Here is a 24553-nt window from a genome sequence, read left to right as displayed (position 1 = left end):
TAGGGAAAACTTCACATACAAACGAATATCCCAAAGGGTGATTTTTAGGCCACCTTACTGTGGCTTGCCAGTAAAGGAAGGACAGCAATCATCAACTAACACTCTGGACAAAGTGCCACTAAAACCTAGGCCGAGTTGGACTCACATTTTGCCACCTCCAGACACACACACACACCACTCTGGGATCACTGTATTGGTGCCTTCACACACCAAAGGACAGGGTCAGTAGCTATGAAGGGCACATTTCCTCCAGAATACTTGTCATTCGCTTCCCTCCAAATCCTGCAAAATCATGCAAATGTTTCCCTGACCCCAAAGCATGAGAGAGCTAGCAAAGTGGGAGAGCAGGAGCATGCCTTCAACTTCCTGATGCCACTCACCACTGAAACAACACCAAATGGGACCAAGAGATCCAGTGTTTTGTTTTACATAAGGAGGATGCCCGTGAAGGCATCATTTGCTCACAGACATCCAGTTACTGGTAGAACTAGAATTACAATCCAATGTCAGTGCCCATTCCAACATATCAAATTTTTGATGCATTCAATATTGCTTGAGGTGGCTACAGTCCAGGAATTCTGGTTTAATATGATTTGACAGATTGCAAAGTGAATGGTTGCATAACACAGCCTTTATCATTTCTAAAAAGCTGCCTAAAATAGATAGGCCTTAAGAATTTTCTTTTGTTGACCCTAACATAGAGCTTGTCCCCATCACATGCTCTCCCACAGTCACTTTCTCCCCTCTGTCTGTCTCGGGCCTCCCCGCTGACCCAGCTGGAACAGATCTAGCCTCCATTACATACCACGTACTGGCTCTGAAACTCTCTGCTAGGACTCCTCAGAGACTTCAGAATCCAATACTCTGTGCCCTGCTAAGGGTGGGGTACCCCTCCTATACAAACCTAACACCAACTACGCCTACAGGGCAGCTTTCACCAACACCACTGAGGATGCCTTGCTGGTGAAAACTAGAGAGGCAATCCTTCCTTCTACGCCTGTCAGAGCCGCAGCACTCTCGGCTCGCTTGCCAAGTCCTAGGGTGAGGCCTAATTACAAGACATTGGCATTCAGAACCTAGGAAGGAGGCAAAGCAACTTGAAAACCGTTCCTTAGGTGTCCTGCTTCATGACAAAGCTACAGCACAAATAGGAAGTCATGGGGTAATGTATATCTACAACCTCAGTAATGATCACCCTTTTAAATGTTTATATTCTTCTAGGCACTAAGAACCTGAAATAAATCAACTGCATTAATCATAAGAATAACACATCTGAGGGAGGGGAAAAAAAAGGGGGGGGGAGTATCTCATTTTCTGAGATGGAAAACAATAAACAAACCAAACAGAATGGTGGTATCAAGTTTGATGGTTCTTTGAACCCTTGGTGGGACCTTGGGCTTTACTTATAGGGATGACAGTCTGATCCTTCAACAATTTCCACTAGCAGAGCTGGAGGACTGTGGCCTACTGGACCCTAGCTGGCAGGAGGGTAGATGCCCAGCCATTCTCTCCAGAAAATCTCTGATGGTCTGTATTCACAGCTCCAGGGACAACCCAGCCCACCTTCAGTTTTACAGAGCACACACGAGAAGGCCCAGCTTGCGTTCTCAGAGATGTCCTGAGCTCTGTCAACAACTGCCTGCCCCGACAAAAGGACAGGCAATCCCTTGCACAGAGGTTCTCACAGAGGGGCTAAGAAATCGGCCAGCAGGGATGTCAACATCCACTACCAAGAACAGCCACTTGATGGCAATCTTAACCTATTCCCTTGGAATTCGTCCATAAAGGGAGACCCCAGAAGGCTAGAAGCACCAAGCATGGGCTGCACAATGTGGACAGTGCTAGGAACGACGTCCCTGCTTGACCTGAGTGTGCGGCAGTGCAGCGATGAAAGGATAAAGAACCCCACACCAACATGCTCTGTTGGGTTCTTCTCCATCTCCAAGCTTCTCTGGGGACTAGGCAGAAGTGGCTACAGGCTCTGCAGTCAGACAGCTCAGGAGCATGGAAACCTCTTGAGCTCCATGGCACATTCACCTTGGGTTTCTCGTCAGACTGAAATGCAAGTGAGACCGATGGCAACAAACATGAGAAGAAATCAATGGCAAGCTCCTCCTCCTTACCGTGGAAACTTGTTCTCTGAAATACGGAAGGGGAGGAGACAGGGGGTGAAAAAAGTTGACTTTTCTTAGAAGGTGGGACACCTGTTGAATAAAGCACTCAAGCACTGCCCTCTTCATTTAAGTTGTCCAAGAAGGAAACTAAAAGCCATGTGCATCTCGTGGAAAAAAAAAAAGGCTCTCCAGTTAAAAACAGAAATACACTGTAAATTGCTGCTCTACACACTTCTATTTTTGGTAGTAGGAAGATGAACTGAAGGGCTCTCTGAAACATCAAAACATCAAAGGGTGGGAGGGGGTCCACACCATCATATTACCATAGAATAGTCCACTGTCTTAGCTAGGATAATGACACGTTTCCGCAGAGGGTTCGACCTCACTTTGTGTGGTGGTTTCCCAACTCCTGGCTTCTCCATTTATAAAAAGAGTTCAGGCAGAGTGGAGAGTTTGCCAACATTTTCCTCAGAGGGATTCAGAAAGTGCCAGCTGAGAGCCTTCCAGCTCACCCTTTAAAACTCTGTAACACTTTCCAACTGAGCAAACTGGAAGGCCCTTTCAAATGACACTAGGAACAAAGTCATCTCACGGAGGGTACACTGCTGGGGGAGCCCCTAGGGAACAAATCAGTCTAGATTCATTGTTCTAAATTCACTCTAGAAGGAGACAAGATGCTATTTTTCAAATATGCATTCAAAAGCATGGGTCCCTTGGTGAAAACCCCAATCACATGGGACGGAAGGAGACTATCAAAAATAACAGGGTTCCAGCCTGGGCAATATATTGGCACCCCATCTCTACCAAAACATTTAAAAATCAGCCAGGCGTGGTGACACGTGCCTATAGTCCCATCCACTCAGAAGGCTGAGGTGGGAGGATTGCTGGCAGCGGTGTGCGTAAGCTGCAGTGAGCTGAGATCGCACCACTGCACTACAGCCTGGGCAACAGAAAAAATAAAAACAAATAGTTAAATAAATTGATTAACTATAAAAGACAGTTAAATAAATGACTGCAAAATGGTAGACCTTGGACTGCCTTCATGTATTAGATGGCAGCATAACTTTGAAAGCCATGGAAAGCTAAAGGAGACGACCACTTCAGAGACTGTCAGAAGCCAGCCTGGGAGCCTCAGTGCACATGGCCTTTCCAGTCACCAAGATGGCAGTACCAAGCATGACCAAGCACCCACCTATCTGCAAAAAGAAAACAGGGACTCATTTAAGGATTACCCAGATGACAAGGGCAGGGCAGATCACATAGGAAGACAACCTGTATACAGAAAGAGCTGAACCAGCCATTAGCTCCAAAGCATAAATGAGGCAAGAACACTAGTAACAGGTCAGGAAGAAAAGCCATGAGGTCTGAAGGCATGCAGGGCATGAGTTACCCTGAAACACAAGAGACAGCTCTCCTTGGATGTCAATGGCAGGGTACAGGTTTGGCCTTGCCAATTTATAATCAAGGATGGGATGTCACTGGCAAATGCTCTCCCAATAGGCAGGTCCAAGATAATAAAATAGCTCATGTTTCTCTCCTCATCCCCACACCTCCTTGAAAGACAGACCTGTACTGTTTTTATGATCTTTGGGAAAGAAATTATGAAGAAGCTAAATCTGGGACTCTACAGAAACATCTTAAAGCCTAAAGAGGAAGCTAGAAGGACAGATGCGATTTGGCAGCATGTGAGCTTAAAAATCAAATTGTAAATTAAGGGATTTATGGACTGTAGGGTAATTTCCCAAAAGCATATCTAGTAATCACTCTTCTGGCTTTTAAAGATATACCATACAGGACTCTCAACACTTAACGTGGCTCTAGTAATAACAGGTTATTTCCAAAAGCTAAGTAAAGGGCCCTCTAGATTTGAGGGAAATCAGATCGAAGACATTCACAAGCACAGCAAAACTACCCTAGTCCATTACAATAAATCTGATAGTAATTAAAGCTACTTAAATACACATATCACAGAATTCGAAGATTTAGAAAACTCTAGCAGGGGACAATATCACTTTACAAGAAAGAACATTAATAAATCCTATTCACAAACAAGTCACCTCTGGCTGTAGGAAGCCCTATATGGTAACCCTGCAGGGTCTTTCCTTTCTATTACACGTCAAGAATAAAAAATGGCTGGGAGTCACAATAGGCAGATAAGATGAATTACCGTTTAACAAATAGGATTCCCTCAACCTCAAAAGTCCTCAAATAATTCCACAATGCTTCCCCAAATAATCTATGACAACAGAAACATCCTTCCAGGACCATCACAACCGCCATCCCCCTCTCAAAAGCAGTCACTCCATCCAGCCTTCTCAAAGGTCACACAATTTTAAGGTTTCCTGACTTATCAGGAAAATGTTCTAGTATCACACAAGCAAAAAAGAAAATATGCTGCAGATTAACATGGAGGTTAATTTCATCTACAGTTAGAATGGAATACAACTGTCACCATCTCCAAGGCCTGCAGAGACTGTAATGTGCTCCCCACAAAGTCTTCTGTTGAACCTCTAACCCCTAAGGTCCATGAGGAGGTGACAAAGGTTAAATGAGGTCATGGGGGCACAGGGCTCTGACCTGAGAGGGCTGGTGTCCTCGCATGAGGAGGAAGACTCAGAGGAACCAACCAAGAAGAGGGCACTCAACAGGAACCCAGCTGGCCAGTACCTTCATCTTGGACTTAAGGGCTCCAAAACTGTGAAAAATGGAAATTTCTATTGTATCAGCAGCCCCGTCTAAGGTAACTTATTATGGCAGCCTGAGCTGACTGATATACAGACTTTCACCACAGCCAAAAAAAAAATATGATTAGCAATCCTATCCGACCACGGGCACTGTCTTTGCATCCTCAACGGCGACAAAGAGCTCATGGGCTCCCCACAGGATTCAATCTAACTAAAGACACACTGCACTAGCAAAAGACTCTGGATGTCTCTATAGAGTACCTCTGGGGAAAAAAGCCAAGTCTGGGACCCTAGTTCCAGAATTTCTAAGTATTAATTTTAATACACACCCAGGCGAGTATTCTGAATATTCACAAATTAAAAACAGTGGTGGCTAATGTGCCACATGAGAAAGGTGACACTGAAGACAGTCAGAATGAAGCCTGCTCCAAAGCCCATCTGCTCCGGCTTTACACAACAGTTCAGGACAAAAACCATGATGCCAGTTTAAGAGAGAGTCTGACTCTGAGAATGTCACCATCTTTCCAATCGCAGGGTTCTTATTCAAACACTGTGCCTACATGAGCCACTTGTGGAGCTGCTAAGGGGACGCACATGGGCCTCTGGCCTTCGGGCACTTTCAGCCCCAACACTCTCAGACACCCAGCACATTCTGGACAAACAGCATAAACCCATCGATAAGCATAACAGCTCTTAAAAATAGAGACAGTGGTGTTGACAAACTCCAAAATGAGCAAATACATTTAAAGAACTCAAGTGGCCAGGCAAAGTGGCTCACGCCTGTAATGCCAGGAGGAGGGAGGATCACTCCAGCCTGCGTGGCAGACCAAGATTCTGTCTCTAAATAAACAAACAAACATGTCAACTGTACTGAAGGGAGAAGGAGGAACCGTTTCAGGGTGATAGGATTGTACTCTACCTACCAGTCAGCTGGAGTGCTGCTCGCTCGGTTATATGTGTACACTTGTCTCAAGATACACTCGAGATATGTGGTTTCACAGGCTTTCCTCAGTTTAAACACACACACATACACACACACCCACACACACACAGAAATAGAGAGAGGGAGACGGGGAGAAGGAGAGGAGAAGAAGGGGGAGAAGAAGGGGGAGGGGAGAAGAAGGGGGAGAAGAAGGGGGAGGGGAGGAGAGAAGAAGGGGGAGGGGAGAAGGAGAGAATGAGGAGGGGAGAGGGAGAAGAAGGGGGAGGGAGAGGGAGAGATAGATATATGGAGTCAAAAGTCCTGGGTTCAAACCCTGATTTGACCACTTCTCTGCTACGTGGCCTTGTACAAGTTGCTTAACACCTGAGGCCCATTAAATTAACCCAAAAATATTAGTAAAAGTACAAAAATCAATTGAGAGTTGAGACACAATTTTTTTTTTAAACTTTTTCTTAAAAGCCCAATTCTAATTTAAACTACCAAGCAACATACCTTGTACTTAATTAGGGATGCAACGAATGTGGTTCAGAAAGAAAGGATACAAGGCTGATCCTATTCCAAAAATCTCTATGATAGTGAGACATACCGAGAAGTGCTAGCAGGCCTCGCTCACTATGGGTACCTCCTCGGCCTTGGCCTCTGCTTTGGCCACCGAAGAGCCTTTCAGCCCGCCGATGTGCTATGAGGGCCCCTCTCTGGGGCTGGCTGAGGCCGGAGCTGACTCCCTCTGCTCACTTCCTCTGCTCACGGGGAACTGTGAGGAGACAGGCGCGACGGGAGCCGGGGCTGTGCCTGGCGCTCACTGGCCAGCCCGGGTTCCTGCTGAGCACGGGCCAGCTCCCTCTGGTTGCCAGAGTGCCCAGGCTAGGTGCCGCAAAGTCCTGCAGCGAGTGCCAGTGAGAGAGTTGAAGCCAGCTGGGCTTCTGGGACGGGTGGGGACTTGGAGAACTTTTCTGTCTAGCTAAACGATTGTAAACGCACCAATCAGCACTCTGTGTCTAGCTAAAGGTTTGTAAATGCAACCATCAGCGCTCTGTGTCTAGCTAATCGGGTGGGGACTTGAAGAACTTTTCTGTCTAAAGGATTGTAAACACACCAATCAGCACTCTGTGTCTAGCTAAAGGATTGTAAACGCACCAATCAGCACTCTGCCAAAACAGCCCAATCAGCTCTCTGTAAAATGGACCAATCAGCAGGATGTGGGAGGGGCCAAATAAGGGACTAAGAGCAGGCCACCTGAGCCAGCAGTGGCAACCAGGTCGAGTCCCCTTCCATGCTGTGGAAGCTTTGTTCTTTCGCTCTTTGCAATAAATCTTGCTGCTGCTCACTCTTTGGGTCTGCACTGCCTTTATGAGCTGTAACACTCACTGCAAAGGTCTGCAGCTTCACTCCTGAAGCCAGCAAAACCACGAATCCAGCGGGAGGAATGAACAACTCCAGACGTGCCACCTTTAAGAACTGTAATACTCAATGCGAAGGTCTTCACTCCTGAAGCCAGCAAGACCACGAATCCACCAGGAGGAACAAACGACTCCTGATGTGCCACCTTTAAGAGCAACTCCAGACGTGCCACCTTTAAGAGCTGTAACACTCACTGTGAAGGTCTGCCACTTCACTCCTGAAGTCAGCGAGACCACGAACCCACCAGAAGGAATAAACTCCGGACACATCTGAACATCTGAAGGAACAAACTCCACACATCATCTTTAAGAGTGCGACGAAGAACCCACCAATTCTGGACACAATATCACACAATTATGAATGCACATTTCCCTCTGGCAATGGGGAAAATAAGATAAGCTGACATCTGGGAGCCTAGGGTGTCACAGTGTGAGCATTTCTAAAATGAAATCTGGAGTCCCAGTTGGCAGACTCTCAGTCCCTTGAACAGAGTGTGGCACATCCACAGCATGGCAACAAGACGTGCTGGAAAGGGGACAGTAGAGACGTGGGTGGCATGCAGGTGGGCCACTGAGCCGTCTGCACGCTCATTCACACAACACAGACTTCAGAGATCCCAGGCACAGGGAACAGACCAGCAGTCGATACAAATAAAATAAGTTTTCCTCTCGAACAGCTTACAATCGAATGTGGCTAGACAGGAATAAACACATGCACACACCCCTCCCTCACAGTACTACAATGTCAGGCAGTGAGAAACGCTGTACAGACAGACATCATAAGGTAAAGTGCTAAGGAGTAACAGAGGCAGGTACCCTTTTTACTATGATTTTCAAGGAACATTCCGGGGTATGGGGGCACTTAAAGGGGAACCTGAAACGTACAGAGAGATGAAGTCACATAGATACCGGAAGGGAGAGAATTCTCAACAGAAGGATCAGCAAGAGCTAAACAGAGTATGCTTTGTGTATTTAAAATACCAGGAAGACTGGAGTGGCTGAGGCAGAGAGACGGACAGAGAGAGAATGAGAAGAGAGTGATATGAGGGCCCCATCAAGCGGCCAGCCATGAGGACATTTAGCTTTCACATTAAGAGGATAGGCAGATATGCCAGAATCAGAACAGAGCATAGCACAGCCTCATTTACATTTTTAAAGGTTTATGTTGGCTGCTGCCTGGAGGAATACAAAGGCAGAAGCTGACAGAGCACAGGGAGGCTGCAACATAACCTAAGCTAGAAAGTATGACAACGTGGAACAGAAGCAGTAGCGCAAGTTCAGAATCAAAAGGTCCTGTGAGTTTCAAACAGGTTAACTAAGGACTGGTGCAGTGGCTCACACCTGTAATTCTAACACTTCGGGAGGCCAAGGCAGGGAAGAGGATCACTTAAGCCCAGGCGTTCGAGACCAGCCTAGGCAACACAATGTCTATTTGGTGGACATTATGGCACACGCCTGTAGTCCCAGCAACTTGAGTTCGGGGGAAGGGCATATTAAAGGGGGAAGGAGCCAAGGCTGCAGTGAGCTGTGATAGCCCCCACTGCACTCCAGCCTAGGCAACAGAGCAAGACGCCGTCTCTAAATAAATAAATAGTAGAACAGGTTAGCCAAAGCTAAATGCAAAACTCTGAAAAAACAAGTAACAGATGACTCCAAGGTTTTGGCCACCGCAACTAGAACCAAGTAACTGCCACTTACTGAAAAAGGGAAGAAGGGGCAAGCAGAGAACAGAAGCAGATGAGAGACCTCACAGATAGTTGGCTTTGGGACATCTTAACTTCATGCGACCTATCAAAAAAAAAAAAAAAAAAAAAAAATCAAAGTGGGCCAGGCACAGTGAGCTATAATCTCAGGACTTTGGGAGGATCAACTAAGCCCAGGGTTCAAGATCACCGTGGGCAACACAGGGAGACCCCATCTCTACAAGTAATTTAAAAATTAGCCACCTGTGGTCCAAGCTACTCAGGGGGCTAAAGCATGAGACTGAGAGCTGAGGCTGCAATGAGCTATGGTGGAGCCAGTGCGCTCAGGCCTGGACCACAAAAGGAAATCCTATCTCTAAAATAAAAAAAACTAAAAAAAAAAAAAAAATAGGTCGGGCGTGGTGCCTATAATCCCAGCACTTTGGGAGGCCAAGGCGACCAGATCACCTGAGGTCAGGAGTTCGAGACCAGCCTGACCAACATGGAGAAACTCCATCTCTACTAAAAATACAAAATTAGCCGGGCGTCGTGGTGCATGCCTGCAATCCCAGCTACTTAGGACACTGAAGCAGGAGAATCGCTTGAATCTGAGAGACGGAGGGTGCAGTGAGCCAAGGTCATGCCATTGCACTCCAGCCTAGACAACAAGAGCAAAACTCCATCTCAAAAAATAAAATAATAAAATAATAAAATCAAAATGCAGCAGTCAAGCAGGCAGGTGGTGTTCACGAGATGTTCAATCATGGTAAATGCCGCTGAATGGGCAATTACAGCCCAGAATAATGGAAATGTGGCTTGGGCAATCATTACTGACCTTGATAAGTGGCCCAACGTGAGGGGTTCAAAGGTGAATAGCAAAGGAAGGCTGGAAGATATTAATATGAATATAAATAGAAGGGCATGGAGACAAACGCTTTAGACATTTTCTTATGGGGGATTTTGCTATAAACTAAGAGGAGGATAGAGCAGGCAGGAGATGCAAGAACAAGGGAGGCTTTACTTTATTATGGGAAAAATAAGAACATGTTTCTACAATGGTGGGAATGAACCAGTAAAGAGAGGTAAATGATGAAGAAAGGAGGGATAATTTCCAGTGTGATGTCATGAAGCGGGGTGATTAATTTTATCCACAAAGAAACTAGAGAGACTCTTAAAGAAGGAACTTTAGGTTAAAAAAAAAAAAAAAATCCCAAGTTGGGCATGATGATACATGAAGTAGTCCCAGTGTCTCAGAAGGTGAGGTGGGAAGACTATTTAAGCCCAGGGATTTGAGGCCAGCCTGGGCAACAGGCAAGACCCTGTTTCCAAGGAAGAAAAAAAAAAAAATTCTACACTACAACAAATTTCCATCCATTTGCCTTCCTCACTTCTTTGAAACTGAACTTCTATAAAAGCTGACACAAGCAAATAGGTTGTAGCAAATAGGCCCAACTCGAGCTCAGACTGCTCTCCCTGCCTTCTGTCTCCCTACACACACCACCTCCTCCACCCTAGAGCCCTACACAGACAGACTCCACTACCAGGTAACACTACCTGAGTGCTGTGTCCCTCCTAAAGCCGTCCAGGATTTGATGGGAATGATGATGTAATCAGGGAAACAGAGCCCAGCTCACAGAACTGACAAAGGAGGCGGGCTGCGAGAAGGAGAGGGGCAGGGGGTGTCAAGCACAAAGTGACCCGAAAGAGGAGCACATTAACCTCCTCAGGCACCTCCATTCTTAACGCTCCAGGAAATGCGTGCAAGCAGCCATGCCTACTAGGAAGCGTGGCGCCTCACTGTCACTTAAATTGGATTTCTGGTTCCAATCAGGCTTCAGCATGATCCATTCCTTCCAGTTAAGCTTCTCATCAAGGCTCAAAATTCCTCATCTGTAAAATGATGAGTCTGACCTATATGCCTCTAAAAAGGCTCTTCCTGCTCTAGTAGTCCTTAATTTTGCACACCACTCCTTTGTCGTCAGACCAGTACAAGTGACTTGGCCACAGAAACCAACCATTGCAGCCATTTGTCCCACTAGATTATGACACCAAATAGTCCAGTCAAATATTTACTGACCCCTGCCCACCCCAAGCTCTTGCTCAGAAAACTCTCGCATCTTTCAAGGCCCCTTTGCAAGGCTCATGGGTATGAAACTTTTCCTGTATCTTAGAACTATGCCTCTGACATCATCTGCCTCCCTGCTAGCCTCCTGCACTCACCCATACACCTGTTCTGGATTTCTTGTTTTTGAGAGAGAAAGTCTCACACTCTGCTGCCCAGGCTGGAGTGCAGTGGCCCAATCTTGGCTCACCACAACCTCCGCCTCCTGGGTTCCAGCAATTCTCCTGCTTCAGCCTCCTGAGTAGCTGGGACTACAGGCATGCGCCACCATGCCTGGCTAATTTTTGTATTTTTAGTGGAGATGGGGTTTCACTATGTCGGCCAGGCTCATGATCCGCCCACCTCGGCCTCCCAAAGTGCTAGGATTACAGGCGTGAGCCATGGCACCCGGCCCCATTTGGTTGTTAAAGCATTTATCCTACAGTATTTCATCCTGCTTCACAGATTTTTAAGTTGCACCTATTTTTCTCATGTTAAAACATGCATCTCATAATTAAGATGCCCCACATTCATAACTGGAAGCACTGTTTTGTTCTTGCTTACTGATACATAACATAATGGTGCATCACACAATGATATCTTAGAAGGGATGAAATAAGGTATTAGGACTCGACCAAAATAAGCAACTTGAGCTCAGTTTTTATACCCACAATGCCTCCCACATAACAAAAACTCCAACACTTACAAAATGAAAATCTGAGAAATGCCCCACCCACATCACTACATCAAAAAAAGCAGCTGAAAGACAAAGAGCCCAAGCCTTCGCACCTTTCCACAACAAACGTAGCTTGCTTTGTAAACAGAAAGTAAGTTCAACAACTTTGAAGTCCTTCATTTCATCTAGCTTTCTTTCACACAGAGTGTGTCCTCACATCAGGGGACAGAGGAGAAGGAAAGAAAAAAGTCTGGAAGCCAAGACACAGGAGTGTTAGAGAAAACTGAAGCTGCAGCTGGTTTCCCTACAGCTTGCAGAGGAGGAGACTAGCACACAGACATCAACACTTCGGTCAAGCTGAAGCATACGCCACTTTCTTTTTGAGTCGGAGTCTCGATCTGTTGCCCAGGCTGGAGTGCACTCGCTGCAAGCTCTGCCTCCCAGGTTCATGCTATTCTCCTGCCTCAGCCTCCCGAGTAGCTGGGACTACAGGTGGCTGCCACCACGCCCAGCTAAAAAAATTTTTTTTGTACTTTTAGTAGAGACGGGGTTTCACCATGTTAGCCAGGATGGTCTCGATCTCCTGACCTCGTGTTCCGCCCGCCTCAGCCTCCCAAAGTGCTGGGATTATAGGTGTGAGCCACCGCGCCCGGCCCACAAGCCACTGTCTTCAGAAGAAAATAATAATAATAATAAATGATAATGATAACCATCTCTAGAAGAGCTAGACCTGAAAGTCTCCAGCAAAAACAGAAGGGACAGGTGTCCCCCTTCGTAGAGGGAAAGTCACTTTATACCCCGGACACTCATTTCAAATATGGCCCATAAATAAACTTACATAAATCAGACCATGTGACCTGACATTTTTTTTATTTTGACTCACAAATACATTTTTATGACTTGTGTGAAAATATTTTGTGAACAATGAATTCATAGTTGGGCCCACATTTCATTCCATACACATCAACAATCTTTGGGAATGACTAAAAGATTCTGAAAAGAGCTCAAAATTCTATTTCTTGAAGGGGGCCTAGGGGTGTTGGCTACAGAATGTCCTACATCTCTGCCTCCAACACTAGTCCTTGGCTACAAATTGGCAGATGTTGCCAGAACATCCATGCACCATTCCTCCAGTGAGTTCCAGTCAGCCCCAACGACAATAGTATTAAAAACACAGAACTCAAAGTGAGGAGATGGAAACTAATGGATGTATCTGTGTGTCTGACTGAAGAGAGGAGTAAACCAATTCACCATCTACATTGTTTTATACTCTCTATCAATTCAATTACAAATCATAAATAAAGCCCAGAAACACGGTTAATAAATATTTACCATGCCTTCCAAGGTTCTTTTTCCCAATAAAAAATTCCACTTACTGACGGCCAGGCACAGTGGCTCATGCCTGTAATCCCAGCACTTTGGGAGGCCGAGGTGGACAGATCACCCAAGGTCAGTGGTTTGAGACCAGCCTGGCCAACATGGCAAAACCTTATCTCTACTAAAATACAAAAGTTATCCAGGCATGATGGCACATCCCTGTAATCCCAGCTACTCAGGAGACTGTGGCGGGAGAATCTCTTGAACCCAGGAGGCCGAGGGTGCAGTGAGCCGAGATTGCACTATTACACTCCAGCCTGGACAAGAGAGCAAGACTCCATCCCCTGCCCAGCCCCCGACAATAAAATAAAATAAAATAAAATAAAAATTCCACATACTTCCTTCCAAAGAAATAGCTACTTAAAGAAGTAAAATCTTCCTACAAATTCTTATTTTTGGAATGCTATCTTTATGAAAGGATCCAAAATTACTTCCCCTTATCTAAGGGGTGGCTACAAGCTTGGGAGCTCTAATCCAGAAAGCGTGGGAGCTCTGATCTAAAAAGCCTGGTCTTATATCCTGACGCTTCCACTTAATAGCTGTGTAGGCAAATTGCTAATCCACTCTTAGTATATAGTTTCCTCATCTATAAAATTACTTGTTCTGAAGATTATATGAGTAAAATACAGCTAAAGTACTAGAACAATAACTGGCAAGTAGTGAGAATTCAATGTAGGTTAGCCATCACAACTACTGCCTGGGGTAAATTTAACGAAATGAATCCAGGGTCCCTTAAATCTCATCAAGAGTGTTTTGCTGGCCAAAGGACTTGATCTGAGATGACATTTATAGGAAGCAAATGAAATTCAAATACAGCTAATAGCTCCCCTCTCTGACTGTGTAATTATGTGTACTCATTATTTGTGTAGCATGTTATTATTTAAATGTTCCTAATTTCAGCCCCAGCAGGCCAAGGGCCCTCAAAGAGTGGCCAAGGTCTCAGCCTCTGCCAGTCCTTTCCAAAGCTTTTGTCAATTTATTACATCCATGAAAAGTGGCATTATCTACAATAGAAAGTAGACAGAAGGCTCACAATCAGCAAATCTTACCATCCTACGCTTAAGCCCAGCAATAACCAACAAGCTGTAATGACGGCATCAGTTGCTACACAGAAAACTCTTAAGGCTGTTCAAAACTCACATATCCTACCAATAGTAGGGCCAAAAAAAAAATTCATTCCTTCTCACTGTAAAACCACAAAAACAAGATAGCAAACATGAATTTTATGACATGAAAAATGAGGGGCTCCACTATCTTATGTCTGCTTGGGTTATTACTACTCACAAACCTGCAGAACCAGGGCAGCTGGGCTCACATGCTCAGATACAAGCTGCAGTGTTCACACACTGTTCCCAGGCATCAGATACCCGACCCCCTTCACACAAATTCAGGGCAAAGGGCTGCTTGTTCATCACGCCAGGATGCCAATGATTCAAGAGATGTCATGTGTATTTTATTCTCAAATTAGATAAAATTCTGTAAAATCCATTCTGCTGTTATTTTTAAATATTATAGTAAAAACAAATGATTTTTCCCAGGAAAGCCTCCAATCATCCAATTATATTTTCCAATAATCAAAGACCCAGAAACAATGCTGTTTAAAACTGGAAACGGGAAAAAACAAAACATCTTTTCAATATTCCTGTTGCAAAGATCCAATTTACTTTCCATGCATTCTGTCTTGCAAAAAAGTACTAGATTCAAACTTACAGGACTTGAGCTGCAATTCCAATTCTGCTACTATGAAGTAAATACCTGTTTGACTTTGAAAGTCACTACTACATCTAACAGTCATAAAGGCCCCCTAGTTAGATGGGTCTTTCAGTTTACAGATGGAAGCACCAGGGCTCTCAGAAGCACGTCACTGTCCCCAAGCTCAAAAGCATGAAAGAGGACACAGAGGCAGAAGCTCTCACCACCACCCACCCCTCTCTGGGGTTAAGGCACATGTTCTCACACTTGCTTGGACAGCATCATATGCCACCTCCTAGCAATGGCTCTGGACTGCACAAGCTGAAACTCTACCACCAGACAAATTTCTGTGACAATTAAAAATGAACGAACCAGTGGGACAAATCTTGGTATTTGAAAAGCAATCTTACGGGGTGGGAACTAACCAAATAAAAACAAAAATTAAAAATTGAGGGTCGGACAGGGTGGCTCACCCCTGTAATCCCAGCACTATGGGAGGCTGAGGTGGGTGGATCACGAGGTCAAGGGAATGGAGACCTTCCTGGTCAACACAGTGAAACCCCGCCTCTACTAAAAATACAAAAAAAATTTAGCTGGGGATGGTGGCGCACGTCTGTAACCCCAGCTACTCGGGAGGCTGGGGCAGGAAAATCACTTGAACCCAGAGGCAGAGGTTGCAGTGAGTAGAGATAGCACCACTGCACTCCAGCCTGGCAACAGAGCGAGACTCCGTCTCAAAAAAACAAAGGAGAGGGGAAGGGAGAGGAGAGGACATACATCTTGCATGGACTTATCCATCCTGGCTCAGGAACGGTGGCCCACGCCTGTAATCCCAACACTTTGGGAGGCCGGAGCAGGCAGATCACAAGGTCAGGAGTTCGAGACTAGCCTGGCCAACATGATAAAACCCCATCTCTACTAAAGATACAAAAAAATTACCCAGGCATGGTGGTGCATGCCTATAATCCCAGCTACTTGCGGCGACGGGGAGGTTCTGTCTCACAAAAAAACCACCACCATTATAGTCCATCCCCTGTGATATGGTTTGGCTGTGTCCCCACCCAAATCTCAACTTGAATTGTATCTTCCAGAATTCCCACATGTTGTGGGAGGGACCCAGGAGGAGGGAATTGAATCATGACGGCTGGCCTTTCTCGTGCTATTCTTGTGATAGTGAATAAGTCTCTGCCGCCGCCATGTAAGAGGTCCCTTTCACCTCCCTCCATGATTCTGAGGCCTCCCCTGCCATGTGGAAGTGTAAGTCCAATTAAACCTCTTTTTCTTCCCAATCTCGAGTATGTCTTTATCAGCAGTATGAAAACAAACAAATACACCCTGCTTCCACTCCCATTAACCTATCCTCTGGTTTCATTTCACATTTCGGAAGTGTTTCTATGGGATAGAACATGAGTGATGGCTGACTACAGATAAAGTATCCATTCAAACTAAAGGGATTTTTCAGCAGAGCATGCATATACATACACGCATATACACACAAAGACACACATGTCCATATATATATATATGCACAACACAGCTTGCAGTTACAACCACCCCTACTCCCAACCTCACCAGCCCAAAAGTCTTGGTTGCTCCCTACTGTTTGAGCTTTCCCTGGATCATGCTCCCAAAACACCTACAGAAGAGAAGCTCTTCCCATGATACCAGTTCTGGTTTCCTGTGATTCCGAGTAGCACCCCAAAATAAGAAAGCACACTTTGTTTAACATGGTAGCTGCCTTCAAAATAATGATTTTGTAAGAGAAAGTCTTGCTCTGTTGCCCAGGCTGGAATACAGTGGTGTGAACATAATTCATTGCAGCCTTGACCTCCTGGGTTCAAGTGATGCTCCTATCTCAGCCTCTTGACTAGCTGGGACTAGAGGCATGTGCCACCATGACAAAAACTAACCTTCCTTTATGAAGGTGGTGCCAGAATAAATAAAAAGACTTCAGTGATTCCAATGGGGGCAACTTTGCCAACTTAGATTTTCTCCCCAGTATAATCAAGCCCTCGACAATGCCAGAGCTAAACCTACATGTGGCCAACTGGCTGACAGCACTGGCTGCTTCTGGAATGACAAATTTTAGTTTTTGTTATTTACTCAAATTCTACCTTTAGTAAATCCCAGACATCTGGCTAACCTCTTGTTCTAAAAGTTGGTGTTGCCCAGTTAAGAAAATATGGATGTTTTTGTTTCCACTGTTGGCAATTCCAAGAAACACTAGGGCATTGCACCACTCCTGAACAGCACTGGGAGAGCATCACAACCATACAATCTAACAGCAGAGCAGCCAATGCTCCACTCTAAACTCTAGGATTAAGTGATATTCTCCATCACACCCAACCCCCCACATTCAATCAAGCAAGAAGCTACATTCAACGTGAGTCAATGACAAAAAACACGAACTATATATATATAACATCTAATGTTCTCCAACTAGACACAAGATTTTCAGTTTACTGTATTACAAGCAACGAATGGCTAGGGTTCCTATCTGCTGAAGACCCACATAACAAGGCAGAGTGCCTTTTAGGAAAGCAGCTAGGAGGGTCTAAATTGGATGCTATGGCAACAGATTCCACAACTTACTTTGTTTTCTGCAAATGGTAATACTCAAAATAGGCCTTTCCCATACATATTGGCTGAGATTTGTTGAGGGACGCACACATGACTGAGCCACTATGGCCTTAATGGTTGACCTCCAAAGGCAAGTCACCCATAAGAAAGAAAACCCGGGAGGGTGGACAGAGGCTCTTGTTTCAAGTCACGCAACAGTGGAAGGAGACAGCACAACTAGGGTGAATGGTGAAGTTCAGAGAGGTCATCTCAGGAAATTCTGCCATGGCCCCACAGAAACAGAGCAGCAAACAGGTACTGTTGTGCACTAGTGCCTGTGAGCACTGGTTCCAACAGGAGGCTGCCAGACAACTCACCTTACAACTAAGGTGGTGGGGGGAAAACTGGAAGCCATGGTGAACCTGTCCTTTTGCACCCTGACAAACTGTCAAGTACCCCATATGTGATGACTCTCCTAAGACCAGAGCCACAGCTCTCAAAAAAGAACAGAACCTGCTCTTTCTCATCTCCCTGCCCCCAAGGAAGCATAAACCAAAACATGGTCAATTCATTCACTTTAACTGTAATCCTGAGAAGTGCACAAGAAGGTTACAGAATGTCACTGCATTCCCTTGAAATAAAATAGTAAACTACAAGCAAATGTTTGTCCTCAGATACTTTTTGTTGGATGACTTCATCTGTACCCTACGAACCCTGTTCAAAACAGACATGAGAACAAACTCAGATAGGCACAAGTTTCTTTTCAGGCATCAAGGAGTCATGTGATAACCATACAGGAAAAAGCACATTTCTAGAGGTATGCAAAGCTGTCCCACTGCAGGAACCTGCCCAGCAAGGAAGGAAGAAGGGATGAGAAAGCTGTTGAGCCAGAGACAAGGAAAAGCAGTAGATAGAAAGATTTAGGCTATTTCCTATACAACCTGGGAACAAGAACTAAAGACTCCACATTTCAGCAAGATCATCAAAGAGTTCTGCTCACATACCAGTGTGGAAAGACATATACATATAGAAAAAGCAGCAAGACAGGACCTACAGAACAGACTAAGGTATTTTGTCCACTATATAACGCGGAACATAAAAATAAGTCTATAAACCCAACAGTATGTCCGGAGTGCGGATTCACCTAGTCCACAGACTGCCCTTAGGTGCCTAGACTAGGAAGCACAAGCTGCCAGAACACATCCAGTTCAGAAACAAGTCCATGCCCAGAGATATCGTACATTCCAACGAGATATTCCAAGAGTCAACTCACCATTCACAGTTTTCAGGCTCCCAGCAAGGCCTTCCCCATGCTGCCTCTTCTGGGCATTCTTGAACTCCTTCAGAGACAAATAAAGGACTTTACGTACCACCCGTTCTTCTGACCACGGAATCCCATCACTGTCATCCTGAAGAAACATAAGAAAAGAGACGAGTTACTGAATAGAAAGCAAGCCAATATTCAGAGTCAAAATAAACTTTATTGTAAAGGAACTGCCAAACAAGTCCTGTGTGACCACGACCCAGTTCTGAAGGTCAGAATTACACCCTTAAGGTAAAGGGACAATGACCTTTCTGAATAGGCCTCGAACAAAAGTGAATCCACAGGCTGTTAAAAAGAATGAAAGCAACACACAACTATTTCACTTCTTTATACGCCCCAAACCCAAATATGTTCATCAACTAGTAATACAGTTTTATATTTCTGACAAAGTTCAGAAAAAGGTGTTGTTATACCCACAGCTAGAAGGATAATGAATCATTTTACTTGAGTTGTACAAAGTGAGCAATGCCAGAATATACACTGCAATACAAAGATGTGTGGAATTCTTAAAAATGTTGCTGTCTCCCTTGGGAGTTCAAAGGCTATAGCAGATATAGGTGCCGTGCATTCAAGAAATTTACAGTCCAGTCAGAAGACATGGAATTGGATCCGCATTGGCCACTTAAGTAAAAGAATCCCAAATGAAAGGAGAGATTACTGCAGAAGGAGGCAATGTACACATTAATGACAGATCTTGAAGGTCTCATTTCAAACTGGCAACCTCATGTCTGTTGCTCCAGATCAAATACAAGTTCTTAAGAATTAACAGAATGAATGCAGAGATGACCAAAAACGAATAGCCAGCCCAGAGACTATTCCAGCAATTCCAGTCATAAAGATATAAAGAAAGACAGCAGTAAAGAGGGAAGAAAAAATTATACAGGGACTTGAGGCAGAGCAAGAGGTAGAAAGACAGACATGGTTGACAACAGTCACTAAAGCAAGGTAAACGAGAAGAGATACATGTTTAAAGAACCAGCAAGATTAAGTCCTTACAGTTCTTATGAATAGATGATGATTCACATGGCTAAGGATATTGAGAGGTTCTCTTCTGTAGCTATCTGTACACTGTTAATCTAAGAAGGACTTACATTCACACACCTACATCAAAGACTTAAGCATTTTATAAAAGTTCACTTTAGAAATGAAAGCAGGCCGGGCGCAGTAACTCACGCCTGTAATCCCAGCACTTTTAGGGGCCGAGATGGGCAGATCACGAGGTCAGGAGTTCGAGACTAGCCTGACTAACATGGTGAAATCCCATCTCTACTAAAAATACAAAAACTAGCCAGGCGTGTTGGCACGTGCCTGTAATCCCAGCTATTTAGGAGGCTGAGGCAGGAGAATTACTTGAACCTAGACAGAAAGGTGGCAGTGAGCTGAGATCGTGCCACTGCACTCCAGCCTAGGCAAGAGAGCAAAACTCAGTCTCAAAAAAAAAAAAAAAGAAGAAAAGAAAAGGAAAAGGAAAAGGAAAAGACAAGACAAAGGAAAAGGAAAAGAGAAAAGGAAAAGAAAAAAGAAAAGAAAAGAGAAAAGAAAAGAAAAGAAAAAAAGAAAAGGAAGCATTTGAGCACAGATACTTTGGGCCTTAGAACAATAAGAAAAACAGCCGGGCGCAGTGGCTCACACCTGTAATCCCAGCACCTTGGGAGTGCCAAGGCAGACGGAGCACAAGGTCAAGAGATTGAGACCATCCAGGTCAACATGGTGAAACCCTGTCTCTACTAAAAAACTACAAAAATTAGCTGGGAGTGGTGGTACACACCTGTAGTCCCAGCTACTCGGGAGGCTGAGGCAGGAGAATCGCTTGAACCCAGGAGGCAGAGGTTGCACTGAGCTGAGATCATGCCACTGCACTCCAGCCTGGGAGACAGAACAAAACTCTGTCTAAAAATAATAATAATAATAATTATTATTATTATTATGAAAACATTAATATCCCAGGTAAAATCATGATTTTGGGTATTTTGGATATTCAGGTTCCCTTTGTTCAAGGAGAAGGCCGAATATCTCATGGGCAGTCTGGTGCTGTTTTACCGGTTGATACAAAAGAATTGGTTTTTCCTCCCTAACACTGAAGGATGAGGGAAAACTTTCATGGGATTCAATGAGAAGTCTAGATGATCTGAGGTCTCTCCTCCGGCACATACATTCCTATACTCTGCATAAATACAAACTTCGTTTTAGAAATCCAGCCACATAGAGACTCTTAAGCCCTAAATAACTTAAGCTGCACTTTCATTAAGCTTCAAGGATTTCCTAGAATGAGAGTAATTATCCATCTTCTACAGCAAGAGGAAGAAAGGCCTAAGAGAACTAGGATTCCTACCCTTCTCCTTGACATCCTTCACTCACAGATGCCTGCCAGGCTGAGATTTCCGATTGCTGGGCAGTGCCTCTAGAAGAAGGCACTGTTTTCCCCAAGACAGCAAGACACCCACAGACCAGGGTAGGGGTCAGGGTTCGGACATGAAGACTAAAAGAAGCCAGTAAACCTTGCCTCAACCTAACAACAGAAACACGATTTCTAACCTGCTACTGAGTGTAGGTCACTGGAGACCCTTCTAATCAAATGATTAAAAACCAGAAAAATGCAGGAACCCAAATAACTAACCTTAGTAAAACGCCTGACTTGATACCACAACACATGAAAAGCATGATGTAGCTGAATTAATCTATACAGCAACTCCCTTGGGTTTGCAAGAAAGCTCTCCTAATACATTAGCTGCAACTGAATGATAGTGTTAACTGCAGGAGGAGTTAATGCTTATTAGGCTGAAATCCACCTCTTCAACAGCCTCAGTCTATTCATAAAGGCTGTCAGACAGAATTCTCTTCATCACCATCAGGCTCTTACTCTTATTGTTCGAATCTCCACAACAAACAATGACGTGAGATGATAAACTATTATTTCCTACATGTACACAGTTTATAAATTATAAGGCCCCAAATAGCTTTCAATGTAAAACTCCCATGGCGATTTATTGCATCCTGTGCAGGCTGGTGCCTTCACCCTGACTTCAGCCTCCAGTTGAGAGGATTATTCCCCTATAACTAATGTCTAATTAAAACATAAACCATGTGAGATGAAAACTACAGCAAAGGAAGTGCATTTAAGGTTCAGTTACTGACACAAGCAGCTTCATTACACCTAGAAAGTATTTTAAATACAGGAGAAGCAAATCCATGACACAGATTATGGGGTTTCAAATGCTACACATTAAAATTCAAACTTAAAACACACACAACACACAAGCGTTCTTTTGTAATCTACAGTGCTGGTTGAGACTTGTCACCTGCTCCCTCAATGCTGATGCAAGACATAAATCTAGTAAATGAGTTGACTCTGTGCTGTTCACAAGAGATAGAACAGTAAGTAATAATTCCAAATAGTCCCAATTACGCTGCCTTTCCCAATTGTAGAGTCATGGGGGAATCATCCTAACCTTATACCCCTCTAGCAGAATCCCAGATGCAGACAGCAAAGGTGTGCCTGCACTCAACCTATCCAAGATGCAGGAGAGGAAGGCCAGAAGAAACAGCCTTCCAGTTTAATGCTAACTCTGCTCTGGCTATATCATTCTTCACTCAGGATCAACCAGTACTGAACGCTCTTAAAAACAGCCCAGATATGGCCAGACGCGGTCGCTCACGCTTGTAATCCCAGCACTTTGGGAGGCTGAGGCAAACGGATCACGAGGTCAGGAGATCGAGACCATCCTGGCTAACACGGTGAAACCCCGTCCCTACTAAAACAAAAACAAACAAACAAAAATACAAAGTATTAGCTGGGCGTGGTGGCAGGCACCTATAGTTCCAGCTACTAGGGAGGTTGAGGCAGGAGAATGGCTTGAGCCCGGGGAGGCCGAGCTTGCAGTGGGCTGAGATAGCGGCACTGCACACTCCAGCCTAGGCACTCCAGCAAGTCTCAAAAAAAAAAAAAAAAAAAAAAAAACCAGCCCAGATACAACTCTATCATCAGAGGTCAAGCAAACTCATACATCCAATACAGAGCTTCCTTTCCATTTTCTTTCTCAATAGCTATCTTATTTAATTAGCCATTTAACCATGGGGCAAGGAAATCATTTCTCTTGTTCACCACTGTATCCCAGCACCCAAACCATGCCTGATATAGTAAGAGCTGAATAAATACTTCTGGAATCAATTAGAAAGTCAACGAAGCTCAGTCTCACTGTTCCCACTGACATTTATTTACCCCTACTTGCCCTGCCAGTGTCTAATCTCAGTGTCTAACATCCAGTGCCGGAAGTCACACTGCTATCCTCATAAAACACTCCCCACAGAGACGAATCCCAAACGGCTCAGCCACACCTCTGATTCTCAGCAGAGGCTGGTGTCCTAGTGGAGACATCCTTCTTCCACAGTGGCTGCTAACACTCCTCCCTCAGCCACTCTGCAGTGTTCCCTGCAAGAAAAAGTGCCATTGCAGATGTCCACATGTTACATATGTAACAACTCTGTCACACTCCCTTTTGCTAAATGTTGACCAATTATTCCAGCTACTCTTCTCCTACCCTATTTACCACATCTGTTCAGACTCCTTCTCCTATATTTCCAGCAATCTCTCATGATGCTCTTGCCTCACCCTCTAAATCCAATAATTCATTCCCAATCATATGTTCAAGTCAACTAATATCCCATTTGCACCTCACTGTCTGAAAATCCAAATTATCCCCTTTGCCCTCTGTAAACCACTTCAGGCCTCTTGGCTCCCCAGCAGGAGAAATCAGTCAGGGTTTCACAGCGCAGCACAAAAAATAGAGAGATCTCTTCTTGGCCCACTCTGGAATGGCCCCCAAAGCAAGCGCCCCATCCACTCTGGTTTACTGTCAGCTTAATATAGAGGACACAGGAATACGCCCTTTAGAGGAAAAGTGATGGCTCCTTTTAAACTGCAGGATTATTGCCACTTTTGAAAATAATAGAATTTCTTATCAAAAATAGCAATTGGTCAGGAATCAAACTTGCATATGCTATAATATTTTTTACTAGAATTAGTAAAAAGCATTATGCCAAGTGGTTAAGATACAGGTGGTCTGTGGGCCAGAACCTGGTGTTGCAAGGATATGGAAGGATACGTTTCTCTCTAACCTAGACGCTGAATCTTTTTACTAAAAGGTAAAAAGGAGAACAGAATCCCTCACTGCTCCGTGTTCTGTAATAGATACATACAATACCAGAGCTCAGAAAGTAAGTGCATGACAGCATCACATGCCTTTTATCAGACAACACCACGGAACAACTCTCCACAGCTGACTGTCCAGGCTAGAGATTCAACATATCCTTCCACAGCCTTGGAACTCCAAGTTGTGGCCCACAGACCACCTGTACCTTAACCGCAGCCTGTTAGAAATGTAGACTCCTGGGTCCCATCCAGATCTAGGGGCTCAGAATCTGCATTGATGCCCAGGTGATTCCTATACACACTCAAGTTTCAGAAGCTCTGCTCTGCAAAATGGTACCCCCTCCTATGCCCATATTCCATCAGAAAGAAAAGATGAAACCTCCAAGACGAATGCTTCAAACGTCCATCTCGTGTGGCCAGTATTACTGTCAGAATTCAGGTGTCTATAAAAATATACCCTGAGAAATCATCTTCTGACTCCTCTTCAGTGATCAAAGAGCACAGGGGAAAACACCCAAAAGGGTATGGCACTAAGTAATGCTAGTTCCTTTAATCATTCCTTATGTGACACTGTCCCTCAAACCCTCCTCCTTTGGTTACTCAACTTGGAATGACTTCTCTTCAAACGTGAATAATCCTCCAGAAGACATCCAACACATATAAGAAGACAATTCTATTTCCATGCACAGTCTCATTACACTGCAGGATCTCATGAGCTTGCAGTTAACTATACCCTCCATGATGACTGTTTCTTTGCGGGGATGGGGAGGAAGTAAGTAAAAGTATTGCACCATCGTGAAACAAGAACCAAATGAAGGACCCAATCCAACCAAAAGCACAGCTCCCAGTGAT

The 24553-nt window shown here is 44.6% G+C and overlaps 1 protein-coding gene across 3 annotated transcripts in view; it reads right to left on the bottom strand.

Moving 5' to 3' along the window:
• JARID2 (jumonji and AT-rich interaction domain containing 2) overlaps window positions 1-24553 on the bottom strand; it is a 279574-nt gene that overhangs the window by 129336 nt on the left and 125685 nt on the right. For all 3 annotated transcript variants that reach the window (XM_033216291.1, XM_033216294.1, XM_033216295.1), the window contains exon 2: window positions 18502-18637. In XM_033216291.1, coding sequence (XP_033072182.1) covers window positions 18502-18637 — 136 coding nt within the window. The remainder of the gene's footprint in view (window positions 1-18501; window positions 18638-24553) is intronic.

Source organism: Trachypithecus francoisi, unplaced genomic scaffold (assembly GCF_009764315.1).
Source record: "Trachypithecus francoisi isolate TF-2019V2 unplaced genomic scaffold, Tfra_2.0 Lachesis_group10, whole genome shotgun sequence".
NCBI lineage: Eukaryota > Metazoa > Chordata > Mammalia > Primates > Cercopithecidae > Trachypithecus > Trachypithecus francoisi.
Note: the sequence above shows the minus strand (reverse complement) of the source record. Positions and strands in the feature narration are given on the sequence as shown.